Source organism: Centroberyx affinis, unplaced genomic scaffold (genome assembly GCF_046629955.1).
Source record: "Centroberyx affinis isolate AG114_WGS23_722 - 3 ecotype Tasmania unplaced genomic scaffold, CSIRO-AGI_Caff_v1 ptg001537l_1, whole genome shotgun sequence".
Classification (NCBI taxonomy): domain Eukaryota; kingdom Metazoa; phylum Chordata; class Actinopteri; order Beryciformes; family Berycidae; genus Centroberyx; species Centroberyx affinis.
The window spans coordinates 85,001-110,000 of NW_027279993.1; the positions used below are offsets into that span (position 1 = coordinate 85,001).

General features: G+C 41.5%; 2 protein-coding genes across 3 annotated transcripts in view; both read left to right on the forward strand.

The window, feature by feature from the left end:
- The window catches only part of LOC139650706 (synaptogyrin-1-like), a 26,883-nt gene extending 17,427 nt beyond the window's left edge, over positions 1 to 9,456 (forward strand). Inside the window, exons 2-4 of the mRNA XM_071527450.1 lie at positions 1,388 to 1,625; positions 5,654 to 5,799; positions 9,241 to 9,456. Coding sequence (XP_071383551.1) covers positions 1,388 to 1,625; positions 5,654 to 5,799; positions 9,241 to 9,456 — 600 coding nt within the window. The remainder of the gene's footprint in view (positions 1 to 1,387; positions 1,626 to 5,653; positions 5,800 to 9,240) is intronic.
- A 4,396-nt stretch (positions 9,457 to 13,852) lies between these two features.
- Positions 13,853 to 25,000, forward strand: part of tab1 (TGF-beta activated kinase 1/MAP3K7 binding protein 1) — a 20,098-nt gene continuing 8,950 nt past the window's right edge. For both annotated transcript variants that reach the window (XM_071527448.1, XM_071527449.1), the window contains exons 1-5: positions 13,853 to 13,898; positions 14,834 to 14,964; positions 18,117 to 18,270; positions 20,156 to 20,251; positions 21,194 to 21,332. In XM_071527448.1, coding sequence (XP_071383549.1) covers positions 13,866 to 13,898; positions 14,834 to 14,964; positions 18,117 to 18,270; positions 20,156 to 20,251; positions 21,194 to 21,332 — 553 coding nt within the window. In that variant the 5' untranslated portion in view covers positions 13,853 to 13,865. The remainder of the gene's footprint in view (positions 13,899 to 14,833; positions 14,965 to 18,116; positions 18,271 to 20,155; positions 20,252 to 21,193; positions 21,333 to 25,000) is intronic.

Genomic DNA, 25,000 nt, shown 5'->3' on the forward strand with positions numbered 1-25,000 from the left:
ATGTCAACCAAACGTTAAATATGCAAAATCCATCCTGATTATCTGCCTCTGTGTGTGTTCTGTGGATGGTACACTAGATGTCAGCATGACAGTGAAAGCCAAATTTTTCCAACATTTTAAAAGAAGAGCTAGCGGCACATGAAGCAAAATAGTTTGAAAAAGACATGAGGGCTTCTTCCTGAAACTCCTCGGCCGGTAGGGTTAGCGTGACATCATGGGCTGAGCGCGTCACGGTGGAGCGTTTTCTTATTCATAAATGTAAATTACCCGGCCGGTCTAAATATACCGTCTGACTACAGCAGGTGGTCGTCTTTGGGAGCTTGGGAACGAGGTGAAAAGGGTGTGGTGGTGCTGCACAGATGCAAATGGTAAAACTGACCTGGTGATTCACATTTGTGAATAAGAGAATACTCTACTGTGATTGTCTCAGCCCATAGTGTCACACTAACCTGCAGTGAGTTTTATCAACAACCTCCATAGTCTTTTAGAAGTGAACTCTACTAATGGACTTCCCCTATTCCGTTCTGTCTCTCTTTATCTCTGTCTCTTTCTCTCTCTCTCTCTCTCTCTCTCTCTCTCTCTCTCTCTCTCTCTCTCTCTCTCTCTCTCTTGCATACACACACATTCAGGAACAATCACTCAACATAACAAACTTACAAGCAGAATTAGGTTGCACAGTGAGTAAATTATTTACTCATTATTTCAAAAATATCGCTGCATCACCGAAGCAGCTGATAATGTAATAACTTCTGCATAGTGTAAAAACTTGTTGTCAAAATGTAATGAAATGTTCCTCTAAATGGGTTGAAAACTTTATAAAACCTGTTAATGTAATAAAATGCCTGATGATGTCACAACACATGATTAGCCGTAACATATTTTGAAGGGAAGACATGACATTATTAATTAATAAAATTACTACATCATCAGTTTAAAGTGTTACACCCCTTGTGAAGTAATAATTGGCAGGTAAAGTAATATTGAGATTTTATTACATTATCTGTCAATTTATTACATTAACAAGTTTTATTATATTTTCACCCATTTAGAATGACATTTTTATTAAATTTTTACAGTCCTCAAAGATGTAACTTTTAAACAAATGTATTCAGAAACTTCATAAAAAACTACATAAATGGCTAAATCTTCCTATTCATAGACTAATATCATCCAGTTTTTGGTAAACCTGTCGTTTGCTGTGCTGATGTAGAGCAGCAATGATGGATCATGTGTTGAAAGACAGATCGTTCATACTAAATATTCTCTTGAAATCATATGTTGTGCCTGACAGTACCATAAAATATACTGCACATCCGTTAAGCTTCACAGGACCGTCTCCTCCTCCCCCCTCTCCTTTTTCTCATCCCTGCTTCTCCTCCCCATGCAGCTCTTCTCCATCGTGATCTTCGGCTGCATCACCAACGAGGGTTACATCAACCGTCCCAAAGAGGTGGAGGAGTACTGCATCTTCAACCGCAACCAGAACGCCTGCAACTACGGCGTCTTCATGGGCTCCATGGCCTTCCTGTGCTGCGTGGCCTTCCTGGCTCTGGACGTCTACTTCCCCCAGATCAGCAGCGTCAAAGACCGCAAGAAGGCGGTGCTGGCTGATGTCGGGGTGTCAGGTAAAGAGCTTATCTACGCTACTACTGTATGTCCCAGCAATATGCTGGACAACATACAATGGGCAGGTTCAGCCAAGAAATCTGATTATTCATCGCTATGTAAACTCTTGTGGTAACCATCGAGCTAGCTTGTTAATTTGAAATCAATGTAATGGAAAAAGCACACATACATATAAAAGTCTGTCTATAAAAATGGGTTTGAAAGTTGTTTAAAAGATGACATTATGTCCTTTTCCACTCTTCCCCATCACTATAATCCTACAAACAACAAACTCTAACCATAGCACTTATCAAAGAACCACAAGAATGCAACAGATTATCAACAGATAAAACAATAAAGCTAAAACCTTATTTAAACCTAAATAAACCTAAACTCTTCTGGCTTCATTTAAGGTCTGAAAGAAGGCAGTGCTTCACCTCATACAGTCCTGAGGAATAAAGCTGTGCAGACTGAGAAAGTGAAGACATGACAGCATGAACTGAAATTACAGCTGGGGTGGATAATAGGGATGGGACAATATATCGAAATTCAATATATCACAATACAAAAATGTGATCATGGCGGCAGAAAAATTAATCATGATATTAGCTACATTTTATTCTACTGTATTAATCACAAATGAGACGCTTGGCTGTCACATTTTCACAAGCTCTCCATCCAAATTATATTATTTACACTTTGTAAAGACATTTTTAAAATTGTTGTCTACATTCTAGGAAGCCAGTGTCATTGCTGGGAATTTGTGAAAAATAAGCATACTTCTGCACTGTGAAGTTATATTACATTAATGGATGAATTATGAATTAAAAACAAGGTTACAAAAGAATAAAATAGGCAAATGGGGAAAAAAAAATAGGCAAAAAAATGATTTAAAAGCCTGTGCTTTAAAAAATGTGCTCAGATGGCAGTGAGTTTCCCGGCCTAAGCCTGTCAGTTGGGGCGGGTCGTGTTTGGTCTTCAGCCTGGACCCCAGACTGGCCATGGGGCCTGGAATAAGCCACATACCGAGCTTTCAATTGCATGCAGATAACTAAACACATTTCCTATGATAGGCCTCCATTTGGGGATTATATTACAGCACCAGCAGGTACAATGGGCTTTTCCGTTGCCAACACAATCAGAGCCTCGGCAGGAGGCGGCAACATGAGCCGGCCAAAAACCAGCAACAATCACTGCTTCCTGTATCAGAGAGAGAGGGAGAGAGAGAGAGAGAGAGAGAGAGAGAGAGAAGCTCTGGCTCAATATTGTTCAGTACATCCATCACAGTGACAGTGGACACTGTCCTTATTAATGCAGCTGGTGGAAATATGAACATCTTGTCAACAATTTTAATTTGCAATATGTAAAGCAGGATGGAGCCCAGATGCTGCCATGGGCCCAGCAACATGTTGGTTTGTTTTTGTTTTGTTTTGTTTGTTGTTTTTGATGACTGGTTCATTCGTCCATGACCATGACACCTGTCGCTCAGCACTGCATGCAGAGTTTTGTATCTACTCCTTCCTAGTTAGCATTTTCCCACTGTCATCTGTTTCAAACCAAGAAAACAGGACAAACATCCTGGCATTTTCTGTACACTGATGTGAGAATATTAGGCCTCATGAACCATTTTAACATTAGAAAGGCCAATGGACTTCTAAGAGCTCTAAGAGAAGACCAACAAGCCGCCAACTGAAGTTGTAAATATAACAATAACTCTTTCCTTGCGTGATTTTGAAAACAGAAAGTGGGTCTAGGAAAAGTTATGGAGGGACATTTTGAAATCTGAGATTCAAAACAATCAGTTGAAGGCAGATTGGGCTTTCCAGTGTTAAATCCACTTTAATGAAACCGACCGACCAGCCTGCACACAGGGAGACTGAAGACTGATTGCTGCTGTTGTAGAAAAGCCTCTTAACTGCAATTTTGGTGTATCTCTTATTCTTTTTGAAGTTTTTAACCTTTATTCCTCCAGGGAAAGCTGACTCAGCATGCATGCTCTTGTGTTTTTTTTTAGCAATGCCCTGCTTCACGTTCATACAGCTGCACCCATTCACACACTGCAGCAGCTGGGTGGGTTCGGCACTTTGCTGAAGGGCAAGTCGATGTTAGTTGTTTCAGGAAGAGGAGAGCGATCCAGTTCAGTTAAATCCAATGAGCTTTATTGGCATGAAGTACAATTATATTGCCAAAGCTTTGGTAGTTATCAATAATGATAGCATTGATAATGATGAATAAAAGAGTCCAATAAAATTACAAGAAACAATTAGAATAATGGCAATAATGATAGTTGTAATAATAACAATTATGTAAAATAGAGAATAGATTAACGTCAATATTAAGCAGAAGAGGAGACCAAAGAGAGTATAGTATAATAGAAACTAAAGTAAAATATATCAAATAAAAGTAGTGGAGTATGCTGCTTTTTTCCGTCTGTTTTTTCTTTTATTTACTCATTATTTCTCAGGTTATGGCACATAAAGATGTACAGGACGACCGGTATTGACCGCTTCACACTCAACCCATCAATATTTCTTTCTTCTTTATCAATTTCCTTCTCCCTTTTCCTGCCCAGATTCTCCCAGCTGGTCAAAAAGCCCAAAATACTTATAGGTAAAAAAAAGCAAAAAAAAAAAACAGCACTCAGCAATCTGTGAAAAAAAAAACACCCTGACATTTTGGAGATCGGTGGTTGGGCTTTTGTCTGACAACAGTGAAAGGAGAGGGGGGCGAGTGAGACAGAGGAGGTGTGAGAGGGATAATAAGAGAGAGAGAGATACTCCTCCGGCACTAACAAGCCTGGAGACACTGTGCTTTGGTCTCTCTCTCCCCCTCTGCCTCCCCGCTGCAGTCGACTCAGACTCCATGACAAGATAGCCGAGTCGGTTAATGAGGCCGTTCCCGTCACCGACAAGATTCTCCCTCTCTGTTTTTATCACTCTCTCACACACACACACACACACACACACACACACACACACACACACACGCTCTCTGTCTCTTTCTCTCTTTTCTCCCATGATCCCTCTGTTGTTAATATTAGATGATTTGTACCTTACTGAAGCCAGTTGGTACCTGCGACCTCATCTGACCTGGATGTTTTTTTTTCTGATTATACACTACCAGTGAAAAGTTTGGACATGCACATTTTTCTTTATTTTTACTATTTTCCACATTTTAGAATAATAGTAAAGACATCACAACTATGAAATAACACAAATGGAATTATGCAGCGACAGAAAAAGTGTTAAATCAAAATGATCTTAAAGTAGCCGCCCTTTGCCTTGATGGAAAGGCAAAGGCTTTGGAAAGAAATTCATACATAGGATCAACTTCACTATTTATATTTGTCAGGTGTGCCCAAACTTTTGACTGGTAGTGTACCTTATCAACTGTTTCTCTCTTGCTCAAGCACTTCCAACTGGAAGTGGATGTGATGGGATGATGAAACGATAGATATGAATCTTCTCTCTCTCTCTCTCTCTCTCTTTCTCTCTCTCTCTCTCTCTCTCCCTCTTTCTCTTTCTCTCACTCTCAAATTCAAATTCAAATATGCTTTATTGACATGACAGGGGGAAAAAAATCGATGTTGCAATATTACAGTATTGTTGTTACTAGTTCAGATCAATTTTGCAATTCAATTCAGTTGATAGCGATATTGGAAAGAGAAGAACCTTTTTGAAAGAGCAAATAGAATAGAATAAAAGAAAAGGAGAGTAAATCTGTAACAGACAATACATTTTCAACATTTAGATTTTCTCACGCATCTCTCTCTCTTTTAGAAGTGAACTCTACTGATGGACTTCCCCTATTCCCTTCTCTCTCTCTTTATCTCTGTGTGTCTCTCTTTATCTCTGTCTGTCTCTCTCTCTCTCTCTGTAATTACTGGCTGCAGTTGCTGGCCATGTGATTGCCAGTCAGTGTTATAGAGGCCAATAGAAAATTATATTGCACAGTGAATGCGGTCTCTTATTACTTTCATGTTATTATGTTCACTCTTCTTCTCTCTCTCTCTCTCTCTCTCTGTCTGTCTTTCTGTCTCTGTCTCCAGCGTTCTGGTCCTTCATGTGGTTTGTGGGTTTCTGTTTCCTGGCCAATCAGTGGCAGGTGGCGAAGCACGAAGACAACCCGCTGAAGGAGGGCGGGGACGCCGCCCGGGCCGCCATCACCTTCTCCTTCTTCTCCATCTTCACCTGGGTAAGGGCCTCTCTTCCTCAGTGCTCCACACTGCGACACACATGACATGACATCTGCCAGTTGGTGGCTGCTTTTATCCAAAGCACCTTGTATGCCACACTATAATGCTTTAAGTGTATTCAGTTTTTCTGTAGGTGGCCTCAGTGGGAATCAAACCCCTAATCTCAGTGGTGTTAAAGGACAAATCCACCCTAGAAGCCTTAAACACTGTTAAAAAGCAGATATTGATAATGTATCTTGCATTTCTGGGTCTGTTTTATGGTTTGTTGGTGTATTTTTCTTATTCCTGTGGTTAATTGGCCAAACGTAGATGATGTGAGGTTGCATCAAGATATTTTCAGTGCAGCTACAATGTTTGATAGGAGAGAAAACTTCAGCGATCTAAAACCTAAACGTCAGATTTTGGTGTCAGTCCTTCAGAATCAGAGCCTTCTTTCTAGAGCCGCCATTTTGCACCAACAGTTCAACAATCACACAGGGAGAAACCCATCGTAGAAGAGGAGAGAGACCAATTTCTCCACCGACAGTAGCCTCAATAGACCAGAATGCAATGCAGCCACTTGACATGTTACAGTTTGAATAAAGGGCTCTTTCTTGGCTAGAAAAGCTCTCACTCTACTATTACTATGCTATCACGATCGCCCACAGCTGAATGCAGCAAGCTCATGCCCATTCTCTGGGTTGTCGCAAGGCATTCTGGGAAATGTAGGAAAACACTAACTGAAGTAGAAGCAGACGAGGCAGGTTGAGGGAAAGTGGGTTCACCAAAAAAAGTAAACGACAGCACTTCATCACAAAATAACTCCTGGCATTGAACATCACAGATTGATGATATATAACAGTGTAAGAGTATCAGAGGGTGGATTTTTCCTTCATTACTATTTATCCATTGAGCTACACAGGGAATTGAACCTCTAACCCTGGTGGCATTGGTGCCAGGCCGCACCCACTGAGCTATATGGCTGTGTGTGAACATACTGTGCATTTGTGTGTGTGTGTGTGTGTGTACCTGTTTGTGTGTTTGCATGTGTGTGATCATGTGAACTCATGTGTGTGTGTGTGTGTGTGTGTGCATGTTGTTCCGCAGGGCGCCCAGACTCTCTTCTCTCTGGAGAAGTTAAAGAGTGTGTCGTTTGAAGAGGAATACAGCAAGCTGTTCCCCTCGCAGCCTCACCTCCCTCTAGTCTGACTCCTCCCTGCCTCTCCCCCTGCTGCTGTGACCCTCTGCAGCCGCTCCCACACACTGCTGTGACTTGACTGACTGACTGACTGTGGCCGCACTCGTTTAAGGACGGTCATGTGACATGGAGACGCCAGTTCGCAAAACAAACCCGTCCCTAAAGATGACAGAAGAGCAGTTGTGGTTTAATTTAGCCTACCATAGTTAAATAAGTACGATTTTTCCTGCCCCACAGCACAGAAAGACCATTATTTATCTGCTGATTGGGTTGGTGATCAATACCAATGACTTAACGTTTCCAGGTGCTGAAATTTCTGGCCTTCTAAACTCACTTGTTTTGGATCAAAAACTCCCCAACCCAAAATTAATATATCTATGGAATATCTGCATGGCTTTCTTTTCTTATGAGCTCCTCAGGGATCTTAACAAATGAAGAGATAAGAAAGTGCACAGGGACTTTGAATGTTTCTCTCCATACATTTGGCCGTTCAGTTGCAGAGTTTTTTTTACTTGTCAGCTTGTTTGAACCTGCACCATGTGGTTTTCTGTTTGGGTTGTTGGACAGTTTTCACCATTGATGGGCAGTTGGGCGCTGGGAGGGCCGGGGGTAAAACGAGCACAAACTCCGCCCAACCGTGATGTCACCAACCCGACCGGGAGCCCTTCAACGAGTGCGGTCACTATCTCTACCCCCGCCCACCCTCCACCTACCTCCCACTATTCTGTGAAAACTTATGTGATTGTTCAGACTGTGTCTGTTTGCTGTGAGGGGCATAATTATCAAGCAGAGTATGTTACAATTTAACAATTATGTTTTATCAGATCTTTGTAATAGATTTTTTATAAAGTTGTCAACGTGCATTGCTTAAAACTGGTTGTAAAGTTTTTTTTTATTCCTTTTTGGTTTTTGACAAAGCCCAACTTCCAAATGCGGAAGGTATTAAACCACAAATAAGCTTCATCTCCTCTCTTCTGATCCCATAGCTTTAGTTCTCCAGTGTTATATAGCCCTCCTCCTTTCCTTCATTTTGTGAAGCTTAGTTGGTAGATCTATTAGTTTTATTAATTTTGATGTGAGGAGCAACACAATTTAACACAATTTAGGCAGGCGGTGTTTAAGACAATTTCATTAAGGAATCAAACTGTTTTACTGCTTATCCATCAGATTTTATGACTTTATATGAGTTGTTGAAATGCACTACTATTGGCTGTTAAGCTAAGGTATTGAACCATAAAAAAGCTTAATTAGACGAGTACTATTTGAAAATGCTAAAATACATATTGGCAAAAAAATCATTACCTGATGTTCATCATTCATTCAACATATACAGGATTCAGTCTGCAGAAAGTGTTATCATTTTGTCAACCAAAGACTTTCCTTAAAAAATTACCATAACTTGTTTTATTTTATGCTATCTATCATCCTATAGGTGTCACTTTTTTCAAATGGTGTAGATCCCATTTTGGACCCAAACTCTCCATCTTATTATACACATCACAACGTCTTAGTTACTAAAGCTTTATCTAAGATCAGACTGTTTCCCTCTCAACTTGCATGGAGAGAGAGTCCAACCTGTTGATCTGTCTGCAGCGTCTGATCAGCAGAGACGCACCAGTAAATAAAACCTCTGCATAAAACCTCCCGACACCCAGGGCTTAAATCAGCACTCTCTCCCTCTCTCTCTCCCACTCTGTCTGTGTGTGTGTGTGTGTGCACGTGCACCGTGCACGTCATGGGCTGTTTGCTCTGTATGTGCCCTTGGTAATGTCGGCTTTCGTCTGTTACGTTGAAAGATCTCTAATTATCTACAAAGTGAGATGTGTGGCATTTTACAGTGCAGAGCCTCAGCTGTTTAATAATGCACACAGACTCAGCTTAATTGCAGTGTGCCTTTCCCAGTGTTTGTCTGAAGTGATGTTGAGGTGGCGCTTCTCATTATGGAGCTGAAGAATGGATAAATAGCCCTTTTTGTGCTGCCGCCTGTAGAACTAACATCTGACTAACTGACTGACTCAAACTCTAATAAGCTTCGAGATTTTCCAGCCAACTAATCGATGTCTGCTTCTCTCTCTCTCTCTTCTCCCTTTTCTGGTAAACTCCCAACACCCCCGCTGTGACCGCTCATCCCTCCCTCCTGCACCTCCCTTCCATATTCATCCATTTCTCCATCGATCCATCTATCTATCCTGCTTTTGCCTATATCTTCCTGCCCTCCTCCTTCTCCTCTGCTCGTCTCTCCCTCTGTCCCTCCATCCCCAAGGCGGGCCAGTCCTTCCTGGCCTTCCAGCGGTACAAGCTGGGGGCCGACTCGGCCCTCTTCTCCCAGGACTACACGGACCCCAGCCAGGACGCAGCCGGAGCCCCCTACACCTCCTTCACCGGGGGGGAAGACCTGGAGAGCCCGGGGGGAGGGGGGCAGGCCAACAGCGACGGGGCCTTCGACGGCACCGGGGGCTACCAGCGCCAGGACTACTGAGATGACGGGGAGATACGGGGCGGATTAGGGTGAAGTTGCCCATAGTTTCTCATTCGGAGTGGGTTTTGGATTTTTCCTATCAATTCCTATAATGTACAGGCAACATTTAGCTGACACTCTTCTCCAGAGCGACCTGTCACAAGCAGGTAGAGGTTCAACTGGGGGTTCTGCAGGGATCAAACCTGTGACTTTTCAGTTACAGGACTGCCTCTCTAAACACTTTATCCACCTTCACCGCCTGTTTATGTTAGCAGAAAGGAAGCAGAACTGATCTGGAGTCAGAAGTCTTTGGGCAACTTCACCTCCCTGAAATTTGGGGAGGCGCGTGGGTAAAGGCTGGGGGGTTCTGGGTAGGGAGGGTGGGGGGGGGGGGGGGGGGTCGATCAGGTGTGAGTCAAGAGCAGGGGTTTTTGAGGAATCAACAGGTAGGGGTTGGGGTGTGTAGAGAAAGGAAGCTGGGTTGGGTAGGAGGTTTTGTGAAGGTTTAGGGCTGAGGAAGGAGGTGGGGGGTGGGGGGGGGGGGTCAAGGGTCAGAGGAACTCGGGGTCGTCCTGTAGCAGATCGATGCTTGTGACCACATTGCCTTCATCCTCTGAGGCCAGCTGTTGGTCAGCAAAATAACTGCGATCAGTGTTAGTTGAAACACACACACACACACACACACACACACATACATACACACACATAGACATAACACACACACAAGCACACGCTCACAGCACATTGATTTTGAACAGACAACGCTAGATTCAGCTGACGAAACTCCTTAGTGGTGCATTATGGTCCGTCCGAACAGACAGTGGCATATCTGGCAACTAATCCCCCGAACTACAAGCCTGCAGGCCAGCATAAGCAGCCTTGAGGCTCATGTCTCGTTATACGGCCACTTTAACATGGGAGTGTGTCGGTGTGTGTGTGTGTGTGTGTGTGTGTGGATAGGCACCGTTTCTCCTTCTCTGTATTTATTTTTCGATGTGAGTGTACGGGTGGATGATAGACAGTGTGTGTTTTCTCCGCTTTCCTTTCCTTGATTGTTGCCTTAGTGCTGACTGCCAAGCAAAATTCAACGAACACAGGGCAACACATACCCAACACACACACACACACACACACACACACACACACACACACATGCAGTATCACAGTTATCTTTCAGTATCCTTAGTGCGAAAATACACAGCGAATTGACGTTTTTGTCTTCTTTTTGCTCTTAAGCACGTAAAAAAAAAATAAAACCTGATCAAAACTGTGTATTTGTCACAGCTGGAGCGTCCCAAACGAGACACAAGAACTATGGAATAGGGTTCAGGTCAGTACAGACTGCAGGTTATTCATCTGTTGTGTTTTTCATCTACAGTTGTGTTTTCAACAAATCTACGGAGGAGAACCGTGAACATCCTGAGTATATATGAACATGCATCGCTCCACTTTCTGACATAAAGTATATCTATCTCTCTATAAATATATGTAAATCTATAATTCAATATATAGAGGTGTTTGAAGAAGATTATGCTTTATTTTAGGGCATTATGCTAGTTCTGTAAAAAAAAAAAAAAAAGAAAAGACAAAAGAAAGAAGGTCTATGGTCTATTGAGTCTATTGAGTGTTATTGTGATAAGATACAGTATATGGTGAGGTCATCCATGCCTCATCCTTTATGTTGCTTTCAGGGTACGGAGATGTTTTTATTTTGGGATAATAATAATTACTATGAAAAATACCGCAACAAAAAAAAAAAACATGTGACCAAACTATCAAAGTATATATACACATATATATACTTTATACTGTACAACCGTGTAGACGTAGAAACGTGTGATGTTACTCTGTGAAATCCATTAAAAAGCAACATACGATTTAAAAAAAAAAGATTGTGTACAAATGTATGTTTTTGACGTGTTCAATTTTAACCAATAAAAATAAATAAAATACTGATAAAGATATGAATGGCTGGTCTTGGGTTCTTGGATTTTGTAGTTTTTATGACTTTTAATAAGCTGCTGATACAGTACAGGTGTGCTGAAGAAAAGTGCTACGGCCATAAAGTCTGTGTGTGTGTGTATGTGTGTGTGTGAGTGAGTGAGTGTTTTGGATTATTTCTAGTATATGTATATTTGGTTCCACTGGTATGGGGGATGCAGAGTGCCATAGCGATCTTATTGCAGCTGCCATACTGTCTTAGAAAACCAAACAGCAGCAGCTTTGTGTGTTTTACAAGTCAAATGTCATGACCAGGGTTTAGCTTTCATGTAAACAATAAACATACCCAAAATGCTATTAAATGATATATAAAAAGTTTTGGCTTTCTGGCTTTGTAGGGCAGCAGAGTTTATAGAGTTTGGATCTGTTACCTCTTGAGGTACCACAGCTGGGGTCTAGCAGTGGTGGAAAGACTACTAGAGCAGTGGTTCTCAACGTGGGGTCCGGGGACTACCAGGGGTCCTTGAGGGGGTTCCAGTGGGCCCCCCACCAAATTGATGAATTATTAAACCTCAGTATTATTTCATTTACAATAAGTTAACACAATTAGAGAATGTAGAATAATGATTATTTTGATCATAGATTCACTGTTATCTCTCTACCTACAACAAAGATAATCATGCAATTCTGGACAAATCACATCTAACAATACAAATATTCTCAGATTTGGGTTCGAGAGACAAAATCTCATCAAATGGGGGTCTGTGGCCTTAATGTGGACTAAATTAGGGTCCTTGATATGAAAAAGGTTGAGAATCACTGTACTAGAATACTCAAGTAGAAGTACTGTTACTTTGCTGATATTTTACTTTAGTAGAAGCAAAATCACCAGTGTAAGTAGTTCATTTAAAATGTACTCAGAGTAAAAGTTACTGAGTTACTTTTTAGAAAAGTTATCAGATATTAGATGTGATCTTTTCTATGCAATTCTAAAAGGAGAGAGGACAGAGTTAAAACTAGATTTTAATTGGAAAAACTGGAAATTACAAAATAAAGTGCACAAACAAAGTAAAGCCAGATTCCTCGTCTCTTCTTTGCTGACTGACCGTTCACTGTGAACGGCTCCACAGTTGACCAATTTATGATTGTCCAGTTTCTGTTGCTTATGGATAAGAAAATCTGTACTATGTAATGGATGTTATTTAAAGTGTAGCTAAGTACAATACTTCAGTGAAAAACCTACTTGAGTAAAAGTAAAATTACTGACTTAAAATCCTCAAAAATCCTCAAAAAAGTACAAGTACACAAAAAAGCTTCTCAATTACAGTAACTGGAGTCAATGTAATTAGTTACTTCCACCCTTGGGATCTAGTAAAGCAACAAAGGACTTTCAGGTGTTGTGTGTCCTGCAGCAGAGAGATGGTGAACAGGTTGCAGTATGACAGATAAACAGATCTGATCTGCATGAGGCTCATTACTGTGCTGCTGTCTCCCTCCACTGGCAGAACTTCTACCTGCAGTTACAGCAGAGAGGAGAGATTATCTTCATGAGGAAAGCTTTTCTCTCTCTACTGTGTGGGGAAATTGGTGTAATTGGGCATATCTGTAACTATCTTTTAATCGCTTTTTACTCACCGCTGCTGGAGATTTCTAAGGTGAACAGAGCAAACAACAAAAGCAGAACGTACTTACTAGTACAATTCATATGAAAAACCTGTAGCCTAACTGAAAATGAAGAGATTGCAAATATGTATCACAGTGTTCATATGATTATCTATCTATCTATCTATCTATCTATCTATCTATCTATCTAAATTCAACTTGTATTGTTACAGATGTACAATGAAAAACTTATATAATTAGGGTGGTGAAAAATAAAAACTTGTTATACTTCTCTTTGCCAAGTTGCTAAATAAATTTCAAATGCCATCTAGACTAAATTATATCAGAAATGTTGCTCAAAGGCACATCAGTAATCATCACCAACATCTGGTTGCAGTGAGTCCGCAGGGTGGCGCTGTTGTCTAAGACATCAAACGTAGCAAAAAACAGGAAGTGCATTCGATTTGTTGATAGGACAAACTGATTTATTAGTTAATTCGCATGCATGTATGAAATAACAAATAGGAATCAACATACATATAGGAAACAACATCACGCGAGTATGTGAGTTACATTTGAAAAAAAGTTCACACACACTTTAAAAGTTGATACCGATGCTGCCTTGACGTGCTGTCGGAAATTCCGCTATTACAAGGTGAGTGCAGATAAGTGATTTGTTTAACTTCTTTTTAAAACACGATCTTGAAATAAATAATTAAGTGTTACATAATTAACTAAAGCAGCCACCAAAACTACTTGTGTTACCATGTTCATTTTGATCATTGCTATTTCCGACCAAAAGCAGCGACAGGTCAGGTTTAGCACTTTGGAAGTCGAAAGTATGAGCTTACGAGGAACACCTGAACGCAGCAAGAGTTCCGTCCAAGATGGCGGCCCAGCGTAGGAATCTGATGCAGAGCGTAAGAGAAAATGCAACCATTTATGATTTTCACGAATAATGATTATTACTGTTGGACTACTCGTTAAGAGTGCTTTGGCCAGATCTGCCAGTACCTCCACATAGGTCCGGCACTGGTCGTTCTCGCTTGTTTTGCCTCGTTGTATGATGCTAACGCTAGCTAAAGGAGTTATGTCAACTGTTGCAGTGGTTAGCTAGCTAACATAACTTGAATTTCAAAATAATGCGACTTAGCAGGGGCTCAAAATTGTGTCTAATCATTCAAGGCTCTTGGCATCACTGGAATAAAGTCAAAGACCTGTGTGGCCGGAATTAACTTCGCTTTGCTTGGCAGGTTTCATATAAAGGTTGTGAGTTATTAGCATCGGCTAATAGGCTAATTTGTAAACAAATAAAGTAGCCGAATGATTGGCTTTTGTTATGTAAAGCTGACAGTTGATTGGAAGCCGTAATATGTCCTTTATGTTTTGCTTACAGGATTTTCCAGAATTTATGCTCATTGATTATTGCAGTAGTGACAGTGGTAACAGTTCTGTATGTTAGATCCTCACATTACGTTTTTATGTAAAGGACAACCACATAATTATATAAGGTTTTATCAAATTGGGATCTGTGGTCTAAAAACCCCGAGTGTTAGTTGGTGTTTTCGATAGGGGATAATGAAGTGTGTACCTGGAAGTTTTAGACAATCCCAGTTTAGTATTTGTAAAGCCATCTAAGTGTATTTCTCTGTGATTTACCACTGATACTACCGAGTGACGTGATGTATTAAACCTTACTGGCACACTAAACAGGTTTTAACGAACATGAGAAATTATTTAATACTGCAGTAATTGGCCTGGGTCAGATCATCTATGCAGCACACTTCTTTTGCTTTGATCTGTGGAGCAAGGGACTTTTTAATAACAGGCTGTGTATCCTTTTTTTCAATGACAGCATCAGAGCTGGACAGATGACCTGCCTCTGTGTCAGATGTGTGGGGTCGGCGCAGCACCCAACTGTGTGTACGGCTCCGATGGCAAAGGCACCCAGAGCCACCCCAACGAAGACGGACACTTCAGGTTCAGGTGAGATGCAACTGGCAAGCTATAGAGAGAGCTGCTGGGGAGCCATGTGACAGCAAGGGTTATGTGATGCTTTATCTATCAGCTTATCACCCTTTGTCGAAATTCATAGTTTTGATAATGAAATGGGTCACCCACGTGAATGGTGCAAATAAATACTTTTTACATACAATGTTACTAGACTACCAACCAGCTGATGAATCAAGAAAATGATGACAAGTCAAATGATCTTATCAGAGTCAGAGTCATCACCAACTGGATGTCGGCTGATAGACAGGTTTCACCAGCTGGATGTTGGCTGGAGATCAGAGACTCCAACAGAAATGGCTGGTTTTTGCTCCTTCCCTCTGTTATTTTCCTTCTCTGGCCTTTCTTTCTTTCTTCCTCCCTGTTTTCTCTTCCTATGTGGGGGGTCGGGGGTGTTATTGGCCGTCTTATGAACGGGGAAATGCGATTCCACGGTTGAGAATATTGAATTGTCTACTCGTGTTTGCTAATTTCTAATATGACATCAGTAATAGCATTGTAAACGCTGCACCAGGTGTTAAACTGAATTGTGCAAGTAGGGATGCAGCAATGGGGCTTGTAGCGGTTTGACCATGTTTAAACCAGTCAAAAGTCAATGTCAAACCCCACAAAGGATACATGAATAAAGAATAAACATGAACCCTGGTTATTTTTTCAACACAAACGAATTAATTGCACGACAGTAGAATGGAATGAAACACACGATTTAAATAAACTCAACCACACAATCAGTTCAATTTTCAAAAGGTATATTAGAACAAAAAGGGGAAGAAGAAAAGTTCTTATAATTCAGTCCAGTTCCATAAATCAGTTCAGATTATAAAGGAAACAAAAAAGCTCCACTTTGGGATTTCCTGGTTATCAGTTCAATGTAGTTCGTTTCACTTAACAAAAATACTCCACTCCGGGATTTCCCGGTTATCCCACAAACAAGACTCAAAACAAGGAAGTAACCACAGTTCAGTTCTGTTAACTCAAAAACAAAAAACCACAAACCCCCAAACTTTGTCAAGTCAAAAATCAAATGGTCACTCTTCCGCCGACTCACGATTACCGTGGCGATTAATGAACTGTTGTCGAGTCTCCATTATCCATAACAACACAATTTGGGCGATCGCCACAGGCTGATTACCGATTCTGTGACAGTAAAAGTACACAGCAAGCATAAACAGCAAAGTTTCAATATACTGCCGTATACAGATTTAACAGATTTTTCTTGTGGCTGCATGACATTGCTTGCCTAACCATGTGTAAATAAATCCCAGTTTTTATCCAGACATTGTTACTTGATGACTGAGGTGCTTACTCACCTGTTGCCGCCAGTAACACATGAGAAAGGGTTTCATTGATTCAGCGTAGACTCTGTCCTCTAGTATTTATTAACAAACACTCAAAACTCTTTGTTCAGACAGGAACAAAATGAAATGACTAAATCTCTCTGAGCTGCATTCCCGGCAGTGATGAAATTCAAAACAGCACAGCCTCTTAAAGAATAGATGAGCCCGTTCTCTATTTAAAAAAGAGAAAAGAGCTCGTATTCAATCACTGTCAACTGGTACATGAGCATAAATAATGAATGTAGGCCTATAATGTGATCAGGCAGTTGAAACGGCACTCGGCCAATCACTGCTGACCTATTTAGAACAGTGGTTCTGAAACATTGTCATGTCATGGACCTTCAAACAGACGCACATTAGGCCACCAACCCCCATTTAATACGATTTTGTCCCAGGTACCCCCTTGTATGATGATTTATGATTTTGATGATTTAGGAGGATTTTTGTTGTTGTTTAGCACTGAATTGCAGAACAGTCTACACTGTGCGTGGAGAGATTATACTGGTGAGACTGAAAGTAGATCCCAGGATCACAATCGTCATATATAATGCATTCTCTAATTTGGATAATTTGTAGTGAATTAAATTACAGTGAAATTAAACTATTCCTAATTTCCCCACTTTGAGAACCACTGATTCAGAGTGTCTATCGGCCGATTATGATCAGTGGCCATTTGATTGTTGCACTTTTACTGTCAAATCAGTTCAGACTAACTTAAAGGATAAGGCTGATGTTTTTTAATGCATTGCTTACCGTCAACAAATCCTATGAAAATAACAAAATCAGCAATGATCTTGTTTTGCCAACAAGTCTCGTCCATGTAGCCGGTGCCCAAAGAAGCCATGTCCCAGCAGCCATAGAACGAAAAACGATTAAAAACACGTCACAGAGCCATGCCGTTGCTCTGGGCAACATATTTCATCATCACGATGCACCGGGCCAGCCGACTTTTTCCTCAAACAACTTAATAAGCCGACTGTAAACACTTTGCGATCTCAGGAAAGTAGTTCCGTAGCACCGAAAATAGTCCCCGGCATAATGAAGAATTTGTTCCCATTTGAATTTGATTTGGTAATAACTACAACAGCCTGACTTTTCATGGTAACAGTTAGCGATTTTTAAAATGTAAGCTATGTCTTTGTGAGCTGTATTTCAAGGTTTTTAGCTCACAATAGGAGCCAATTACTTCCGGGTTGACAGTTAAAAATGGTGCGTGGGAAGTCAGACAGTAACGGGAGTAGAGCAAACGCATTGTTGATTTTGTTATTTTCATAGGATTTGTTGATGGTAAGCAATGCATTAAAAAACACCAGACTTCGGGCGCCCCGGTGGCTCACCGGATAAAGCGCGTACCAGAGGGCTCAGTCCTTTCCGCAGCGACCCAGGTTCGAATCCGGCCTGCAGTCATTTGCTGCATGTCCTCCCCTCGCTCTCTCTTCCATACCTTCCTGTCTCTCTCTCACTGTCTCTGTCAAATAAAGCATAACAAATTCCTAAAAAAAACAAAACACCAGCCTTATCATTTAGTGCTCCCTGAAATGGTTTTAATTGGAATCCCAGGATACTATTCACCCTCCTTTACCATATTGTGACTCTAACCCACAGCCAAAGTCTTTATATTTTATTTGCCATAAGCTTTGGAGATTTCTGAACCTTCTGTTTCCCTCAAACACTCTCCAGTCCTGAGTGTTTTGGATAAAGTATGTTGTTCTGTTGTTCAAAATCCCACCGTCTGCCCTCTTTCGAGCGATGTAGCAGCCTCGTGTCTGTTGTGCTTTCTCCACCAATCAGAGGCGAGGATGGCTGTTTCCTGTACGGGGTTTTTAACGGTTATGAAGGCAGCAGAGTGGCCAGTTTTGTCTCCCAGTGTCTGACGGCTGAGCTGCTGCTGGGACAGCTCAACTCCAGTCACACGGACAACGACGTCCGCAGGATCCTCACACAGGTAGGCAGAAGTGTGTGTGTTTCGTGTGGTAATGATCAGAATGTAAGCACTGTAATGTATATATTTTGAAGGAAAACAAGAAAGAGATAGAAGATAGAAAAGAGTCAAGACAAGACAAGAAAATAGGAGGGGGACAGAGAGGGGAAAGAAGTAAAAAAAAAAAGAGAGATGTGTGTTTTTGAGATGTGTGACAAGGGACTTTTTGATTCACTAGCCACTGTGTCTGGTAGATTCATAAATTCTACCAGCCACTTTTTAAATTCAAAAGGGTAAAGGCTAAATATGATACAAAACAAAGCCTCACATTATAGGCTAAAGTTCATGTGTTCATTTGAGTTATGCTGACAACGAAGGAATGCTTGAAGCAGATAATGCTGACAAACGATGCTGTTTAGAAGAACTGAACAGTTTTAAATGTTATTGCTCATTATGTCACCACTTCTCATTTATATATCACTTTTTTTTTTTTTCCTTGACCCGACGTCTCCTCCTCTGCTTGCTGCAGCGCACCAGCTCTCTGATTATCTGTCTGCTGGCCTCTTAACTCCAACAATATGTCGCCACATTCTGCTTCCAATTTGACGGTCTTATCAGCCTCAGGGAGGACGAGCTAAATTGATGTAGTGGGCGGCGAGGCTGCCCTATTTAATGTTTTCCTCAGTAATGAGATTTCATATCAAAACAATTTATTTTCAAACTACATTTGCTAAGTAGGGTGCCTGGGAGCGGCCGTGGAAATAAAAACAAAGGCATATCGGAGGTAAAAAGCGTCAGTGTGGGAGCTGCGGAAAGAGTCGACAAACTGGTGATTTGTTTCCCTAGTTTGGAGAAGTTTGTTCGCCCGCCACATAACAACTTTACCAACCACTGCTCAAAATCCCCCTCATTTGGCGGGTGGTGGGTGTGAACGTCCCACCCTGGTTGCATGGTTACTGCTGTACCTTAATTAGAGAAACATGTTGTCTACTACAGATTTTTCCGGACCTTTGTCTCTCTCAGTAATTGTCTCTCATTTTTGTTATGTGATTTTTATGAAATCTTTTCATTACTTTGTTTCAAACAATAAGCTTTGATTTTTTTTTTCACCACACTTTAGATTTGAAACCATTACACTAGTATGATACACGTGTTTTAACAAACAAGCAAAACTTGCACAAATGCCACACTACATGTAATGCCTTTCTTCATGTCCTGTTCCTGTATTGCCACACAACCCAGCAGATCAAATTTGTTTCAGTGCCAGTTAGAACTGCAGCGATTAATCGATCAATCGATTAGTTGTCAACTATTAAATGAATCGGCAACTATTTTGATTATTGATTAATCGGTTTTACTATTTTTTTAAGAAAAATAAGTCAAAATTCTCTGATTCCAGCTTCTTAAATGTGAATATTTTCTGGGTTCTTTACTCCTCTATGACAGTAAACTGAATATCTTTGGGTTGTGGACAAAACGAAACATTTGAGGACGTCATCTTGGGCTTTGGGAAACACTGATCGACATTTTTCACCATTTTCTGACATTTTATAGACCAAACAACTAATTGATTAATCGAGAAAATAATCGACAGATTAATCGACAATGAAAATAATCGTTAGTTGCAGCCCTAGTGCCAGTGATAAAACACCCAGACTTGATAACCACACTTGTTGCTGTATTTAACATTTCTGTTAGCTCTCATAACATAACACAGACCATCAGTATAAGTTATTTCCCTTTCTGTCAGACTTATTTGTAACATTCACTTGTCAACACCTCTCCAATAGCAACACTCCTGTTCACAGGCATTTACAGCACATATCCTGCGATGAGGGTTTGTATAAGCAGCGTTGTACAGATCAGCATGGCTCATTGCCAGGGTTTGACATGTTGATTTTTTTTTCAGGCCTTTGATGTGGTGGAGAAGAGCTACTTTGAGACAATAGATGATGCTCTGGCTGAAAAAGCCCACCTGTCCAACTACCTCCTACCACACAATGAGGTACACACACACACACACACACACACACACACACACACAGAGTGCAAATCATATAGACAGATTGAGCTGAGAATTGAGAAGAGAGGTGCTCTGCCGATTTCCATGGCAACCGCAGATTTCGGCATGACTGCGAGCTAATGCTCAGCCATTGGAGAATGAGCTTGTTATATTCTAATTGGTCTCATCAGCCTGTTTCATTAGATAAGCCGGCTCAGTTCTCTCTCTCTCTCTCTCTGGATCGCTCACCGCCTGCTTGTCTGACTCCCCTTCACCCCGTCTTCCTCTCCTCCACGCCAGTCATCAGTTACATCTCCTCTTCTTTCCATTCTCTCTTTTCCACTGCCTTGGATATTTTATTCAGTTTGGCTATTGTTGCTTGTGTGGGTGGGAGTGGGAGTTGGTGAGTTTTTTAGTTAGATTTTCCTCTGTTCTGTCGTGAGATGTTTCATTAAAGTCTGTTTTTCCCTCCTCCTGTTCTCTCTTTCACACACACTTTCTCTTTTTCTCTTTGTCTTATCTTTCTCTTTCACGCTCGCTCTCTCTCTCCCCCCTGTGTTCCTGTTTCTTGCCCATCTCTTATCTTATTTCTTCGCACCTCTGCCTGTTTCTCTTTTCCTCCTCCACCAATCCTCCCTCCCTATCTCCTATTATTTCTGGCTGCCTCTTATGTTCTCTCATTTCTGTTTCTCTTTCATTTCTCACCTCCTCTCTTTTGTCCATTGTCTTTTCCCCTCTCTGCCCTCTTCTCTTCCTCTTCAATCTGCCCACTCCGATTCTATTCCTTTCTCTTAATTTCTTTCCTTACCTCTCCTCCTTTCTATTCCCCTCTCACCTCTTCCTCCCCCCTTCCTTTCTCTTCCTCGCTACTCCTCCTCCTCCCTCTGTCCTCCTCCCCACTTTCTCTCCCATTCTGTCTTTATTTCCCTCCCTCTCTCGTCTCAGAATGTGTCGTTCCACCAGCTCTCTCCTCAGAGCCAGAAGGTGCAGGAGCGCCTGAAGGAGCTGGAGCAGGAGGTGTCAGGAGGAGCTACAGCTGTGGTGGCGCTCATCCTCAACAACAAGCTCTACATCGCCAACGTCGGTATGGATACAGACGACACACACACACACACACACACACACACACACAGACACTCACCGGCCACTTTATTAGGTACACCTATCTAGTAAAGGCTGGTCATCTGTTGCGATAACCCATTTATCATAAGAACCAACAACTTGTGTGCTGCCCTTCTGCACACCACTATTGTAAAGGCAAGGCAAGTTCATTTGTATAGCGCATTTCGTACACATAGGCAATTCAAAGTGCTTTACACAAGGTATATAAGACATTATATAAGAAATACAGGATAAGATGAATAAAACAAACAAATAAAAAGATAAAGTGTATAAAAAGAGAGAATAAATGAGCATAAAAAGAGTTACTGGAGTGTTTGTGGCCTTTCTGTTAGCTTGAACAAGTCTGCCCACTCTCCCGTGACCTCTCGCATTAACAAGGGGGTTTTCAACCACAAAACTGTTGCTCACTGGATGTTTTTTTGTTTATCGCACCATTCTCTGTAAACTCTGGAGACTGTAGTGTGTGAAAATCCCAGGAGGGCAGCTGTTTCTGAGATGCTGGAACTGCCATGTCTGGCACCAGCAATAATGTCATGGTCAAAGTCGCTTAGATCACGCATCTCGCCCATTCGAATGTTTGTTCAAACAAAAAGCTAAACCATTTCACCATGTCTGCATGCTTTATATATTGAGTTGCTGCCACATGATTGGCTGTTTGGAGGAGCAGACTATTTGCGTTAACGAGCAGGTGTACCTAATAAAGTGGCCGGTGAGGGAATATATATATATATATATACACATAAGAAGACATAAATTCACATAAACATAGAAATATGTAGAAACACACATACACAGGAAGATAGCCCTACACACACACACACACACACACTCACTCACTGACATGGGCAGATAGAGGCCTAAACACTAACACATGCTGTTTTATGCGGGGGTTTTCCAGCTTAGGGCACCAAAGCCTTTGCTGCTCACGCCAAAATAAAAAAATAAAAACAAGGAACTGAAAAGCGAACCGGAAAAAATGTGACTTTTGGCACAGCCTCGCAGACCAATCAGGGGAGGACATGTGTCAGTGACCCAACTCAGTAATTGGCTAAGCAGAAGAAACAGCAGATGTGCCTCAGTGGTTGTGTAGGTGGGTTTTTGCACTGTGCCGCTTGTTTGGCTAAAAACAGCAACTGTTGTGGAACTTGGAAACTTTGTCGCTAGATTTAACGCCGTTTCTGACTGCGACTTCATTTCTCAGAAGTGACGAGTGACAAATCTAGCTTCTTTTTTGGACCATGGGGAAAACGCTATGTGTTGAATCCCACAGCATTTGGCAACAAATTGAGGGTGACTGCAGGTCCTGAAAAAGTCTTAATATGTCTGGAATTTGATTATCTACAGTCATAGGCCCCAAAAGTCCTTGAATACTGTTAAATACAGCCTTAAGTCTTATTTAATAGTGAGAAATCAGCCCAGTCATGTAAATCCATTTTCCATTTTCTCATTCATTTCAGGGAAGAAATTGGTCTTATATTTTTTTTCATCATATAAATGGCATTGAAAAGTTCTTAAAAAGTCTTAGATTGAACTTGATGCAGCTTGCAGATACCTTGAAATTGGTCTGACAAATGCCCTCACAACAGAGGCTCCGCCACAGCCCCTTTTTAACCGTGTTACGATGCCCTCCATCACTCCCGTTCTCTTTTTGCCTCCACACAGAAAACACAAGCACTATTTTTAGCGACCATGTAAGGTAATCCCGGATGCCCAGCCTCAGCCTCAGCTTCAGCTTCAGGCAGGGCATGTCGGGGCTGGGGCTGGGCAGGTATGACTCTTTACATGTTTAGTTTCCTGATGTATCATGCGTCGCTTCTCCAGCTTCATGTTTTGACCTGTTTTGATGTGATTTGGTCGTTTTATTCTACAGTTTTGAGTAGCTTTGGTAAGAAAGGTGCTGTACAATTATTAATAATAGTAATTTGAAGTGATATTAACTACTACTACTACCTGTTTTCATCTTCAGTACTTTGTCAGAGTGTGAGGAAGGAGATTCATAACCTTTGAGGGTGATGATTACATTTCCATCACTTTTTAGGCAGTTTGATGCTCTTATCCAGCACAGTAAAATACATCTACATTTCTAGATCGCCAATATTACAAGCAACCAACAGTAAGGAGAGCAAGGGCCAACGCTACAGCATACTGAATATACATGTGTTTCTGTAGAGTTATTTCTGTGGTCCTGTGATCTGACACACATGCTCACATACTGTATGCACACACACAGATACACACTTTATCACCCATAAATAGTGCATTCTAAATGAAATTAAGTGGTGAAATATCACCGATACATATGATCTAGGAAAGTAAAATCATTATATATGATTATGCACGATTAAATGCTTTAACATACAGTACAGAAAGTTTTTTTCTGTGTAGAACCAGAGGATTGTTCCCACAGGTTGTGTTTTCATATACTCTGGCCCTCAGACAGATGTTAGAATGATATTGGCTCTCTTTATCCAAAACAGTCTCAGGACGTTGACCGGTGTTTTCGCAGCCTCAGTGCCAAACCAGGCTCCTGCAGACTACAGCTGGAGAGGCAGTAGCATGATAGCTTGTTCTCTGTGTGTGTGTGTGTATGTGTGTGTGTGTGTGTGTGTGTGTGTCTGTGTGTGTGTATAGACTCCCCTCCTGACACCTTTACCAAGCTACAGAACAGAAAAGCAGAATCTCATTAATATTTCACTATACTCCAGACCATTTTATATCCTTAGCTGTGAGGAAATGAGGATGGGACTGCTGGGAGAGGGGGTAAAGACAGTGAAACAAAACAAAACAAAACAAAACACGCACGCACACACACACACACACACACACATACAAGGCACACACACACACACACACACACAAGGCACACACGCACACACTCATCAGGCAATCACCAAAGTTCCTCACACAGTGTGTCGTCCCACAATACCAGATGGCAGCTATTTGGGAGTCCTTTTATAAGTGCTGTGGCTCTTCTCACTATTGGCTGTTTATAGTTGGCGATAAAGGAATTGAAGCTTATTATACTGTTGCACACATTGTAACTCAGTCTGGATAAGAGCGTTTGCTAAATCCCTAAAATATAATGTGTCAAGTGTTTCTGTCTCTTCACCTGCATCTCCCATTCTGGGGTGCGAAAAGGAGAAGGACCCCCTCGCCCTCACTCCGGGATTTCATTTTCTCCTCTCCTTATGTCCTCAAGGACGTGGCGGAGAGCAGAAAACGGGGGGGCCGATAATTAGTATGGGGGAGAAAGGAGGACCGTTCTCCCCACTGGCCCGCTGTGTAGGGGTCAGGGGTCAAAGTTGACAGTACATGAATCCCAGGGAGGTTTCAACGTAAGGGGGGGCTCAGGAAAGCACTTCCAGCTGCGCCGTGATGTGAAATATATTTGACAGTTAAGGTCGTATGACCCATAATTTGATACGCTGGGAGTGGGGATGTGAGGGGGGCTGGTGGTAGTCAAGGGTGTATGAGCACACAACAGGCCTGGTCAGTCCATCTGCACAGATATTTAACATAGCAAGGTTAGATTATTTCTGCACATATGGAAATGATAATGAGCGGCAGGCTGGCCATGATATGGTTAGAGAGACTGTCCTGTAACTGAAAGATCACAGGTTTGACAGTACA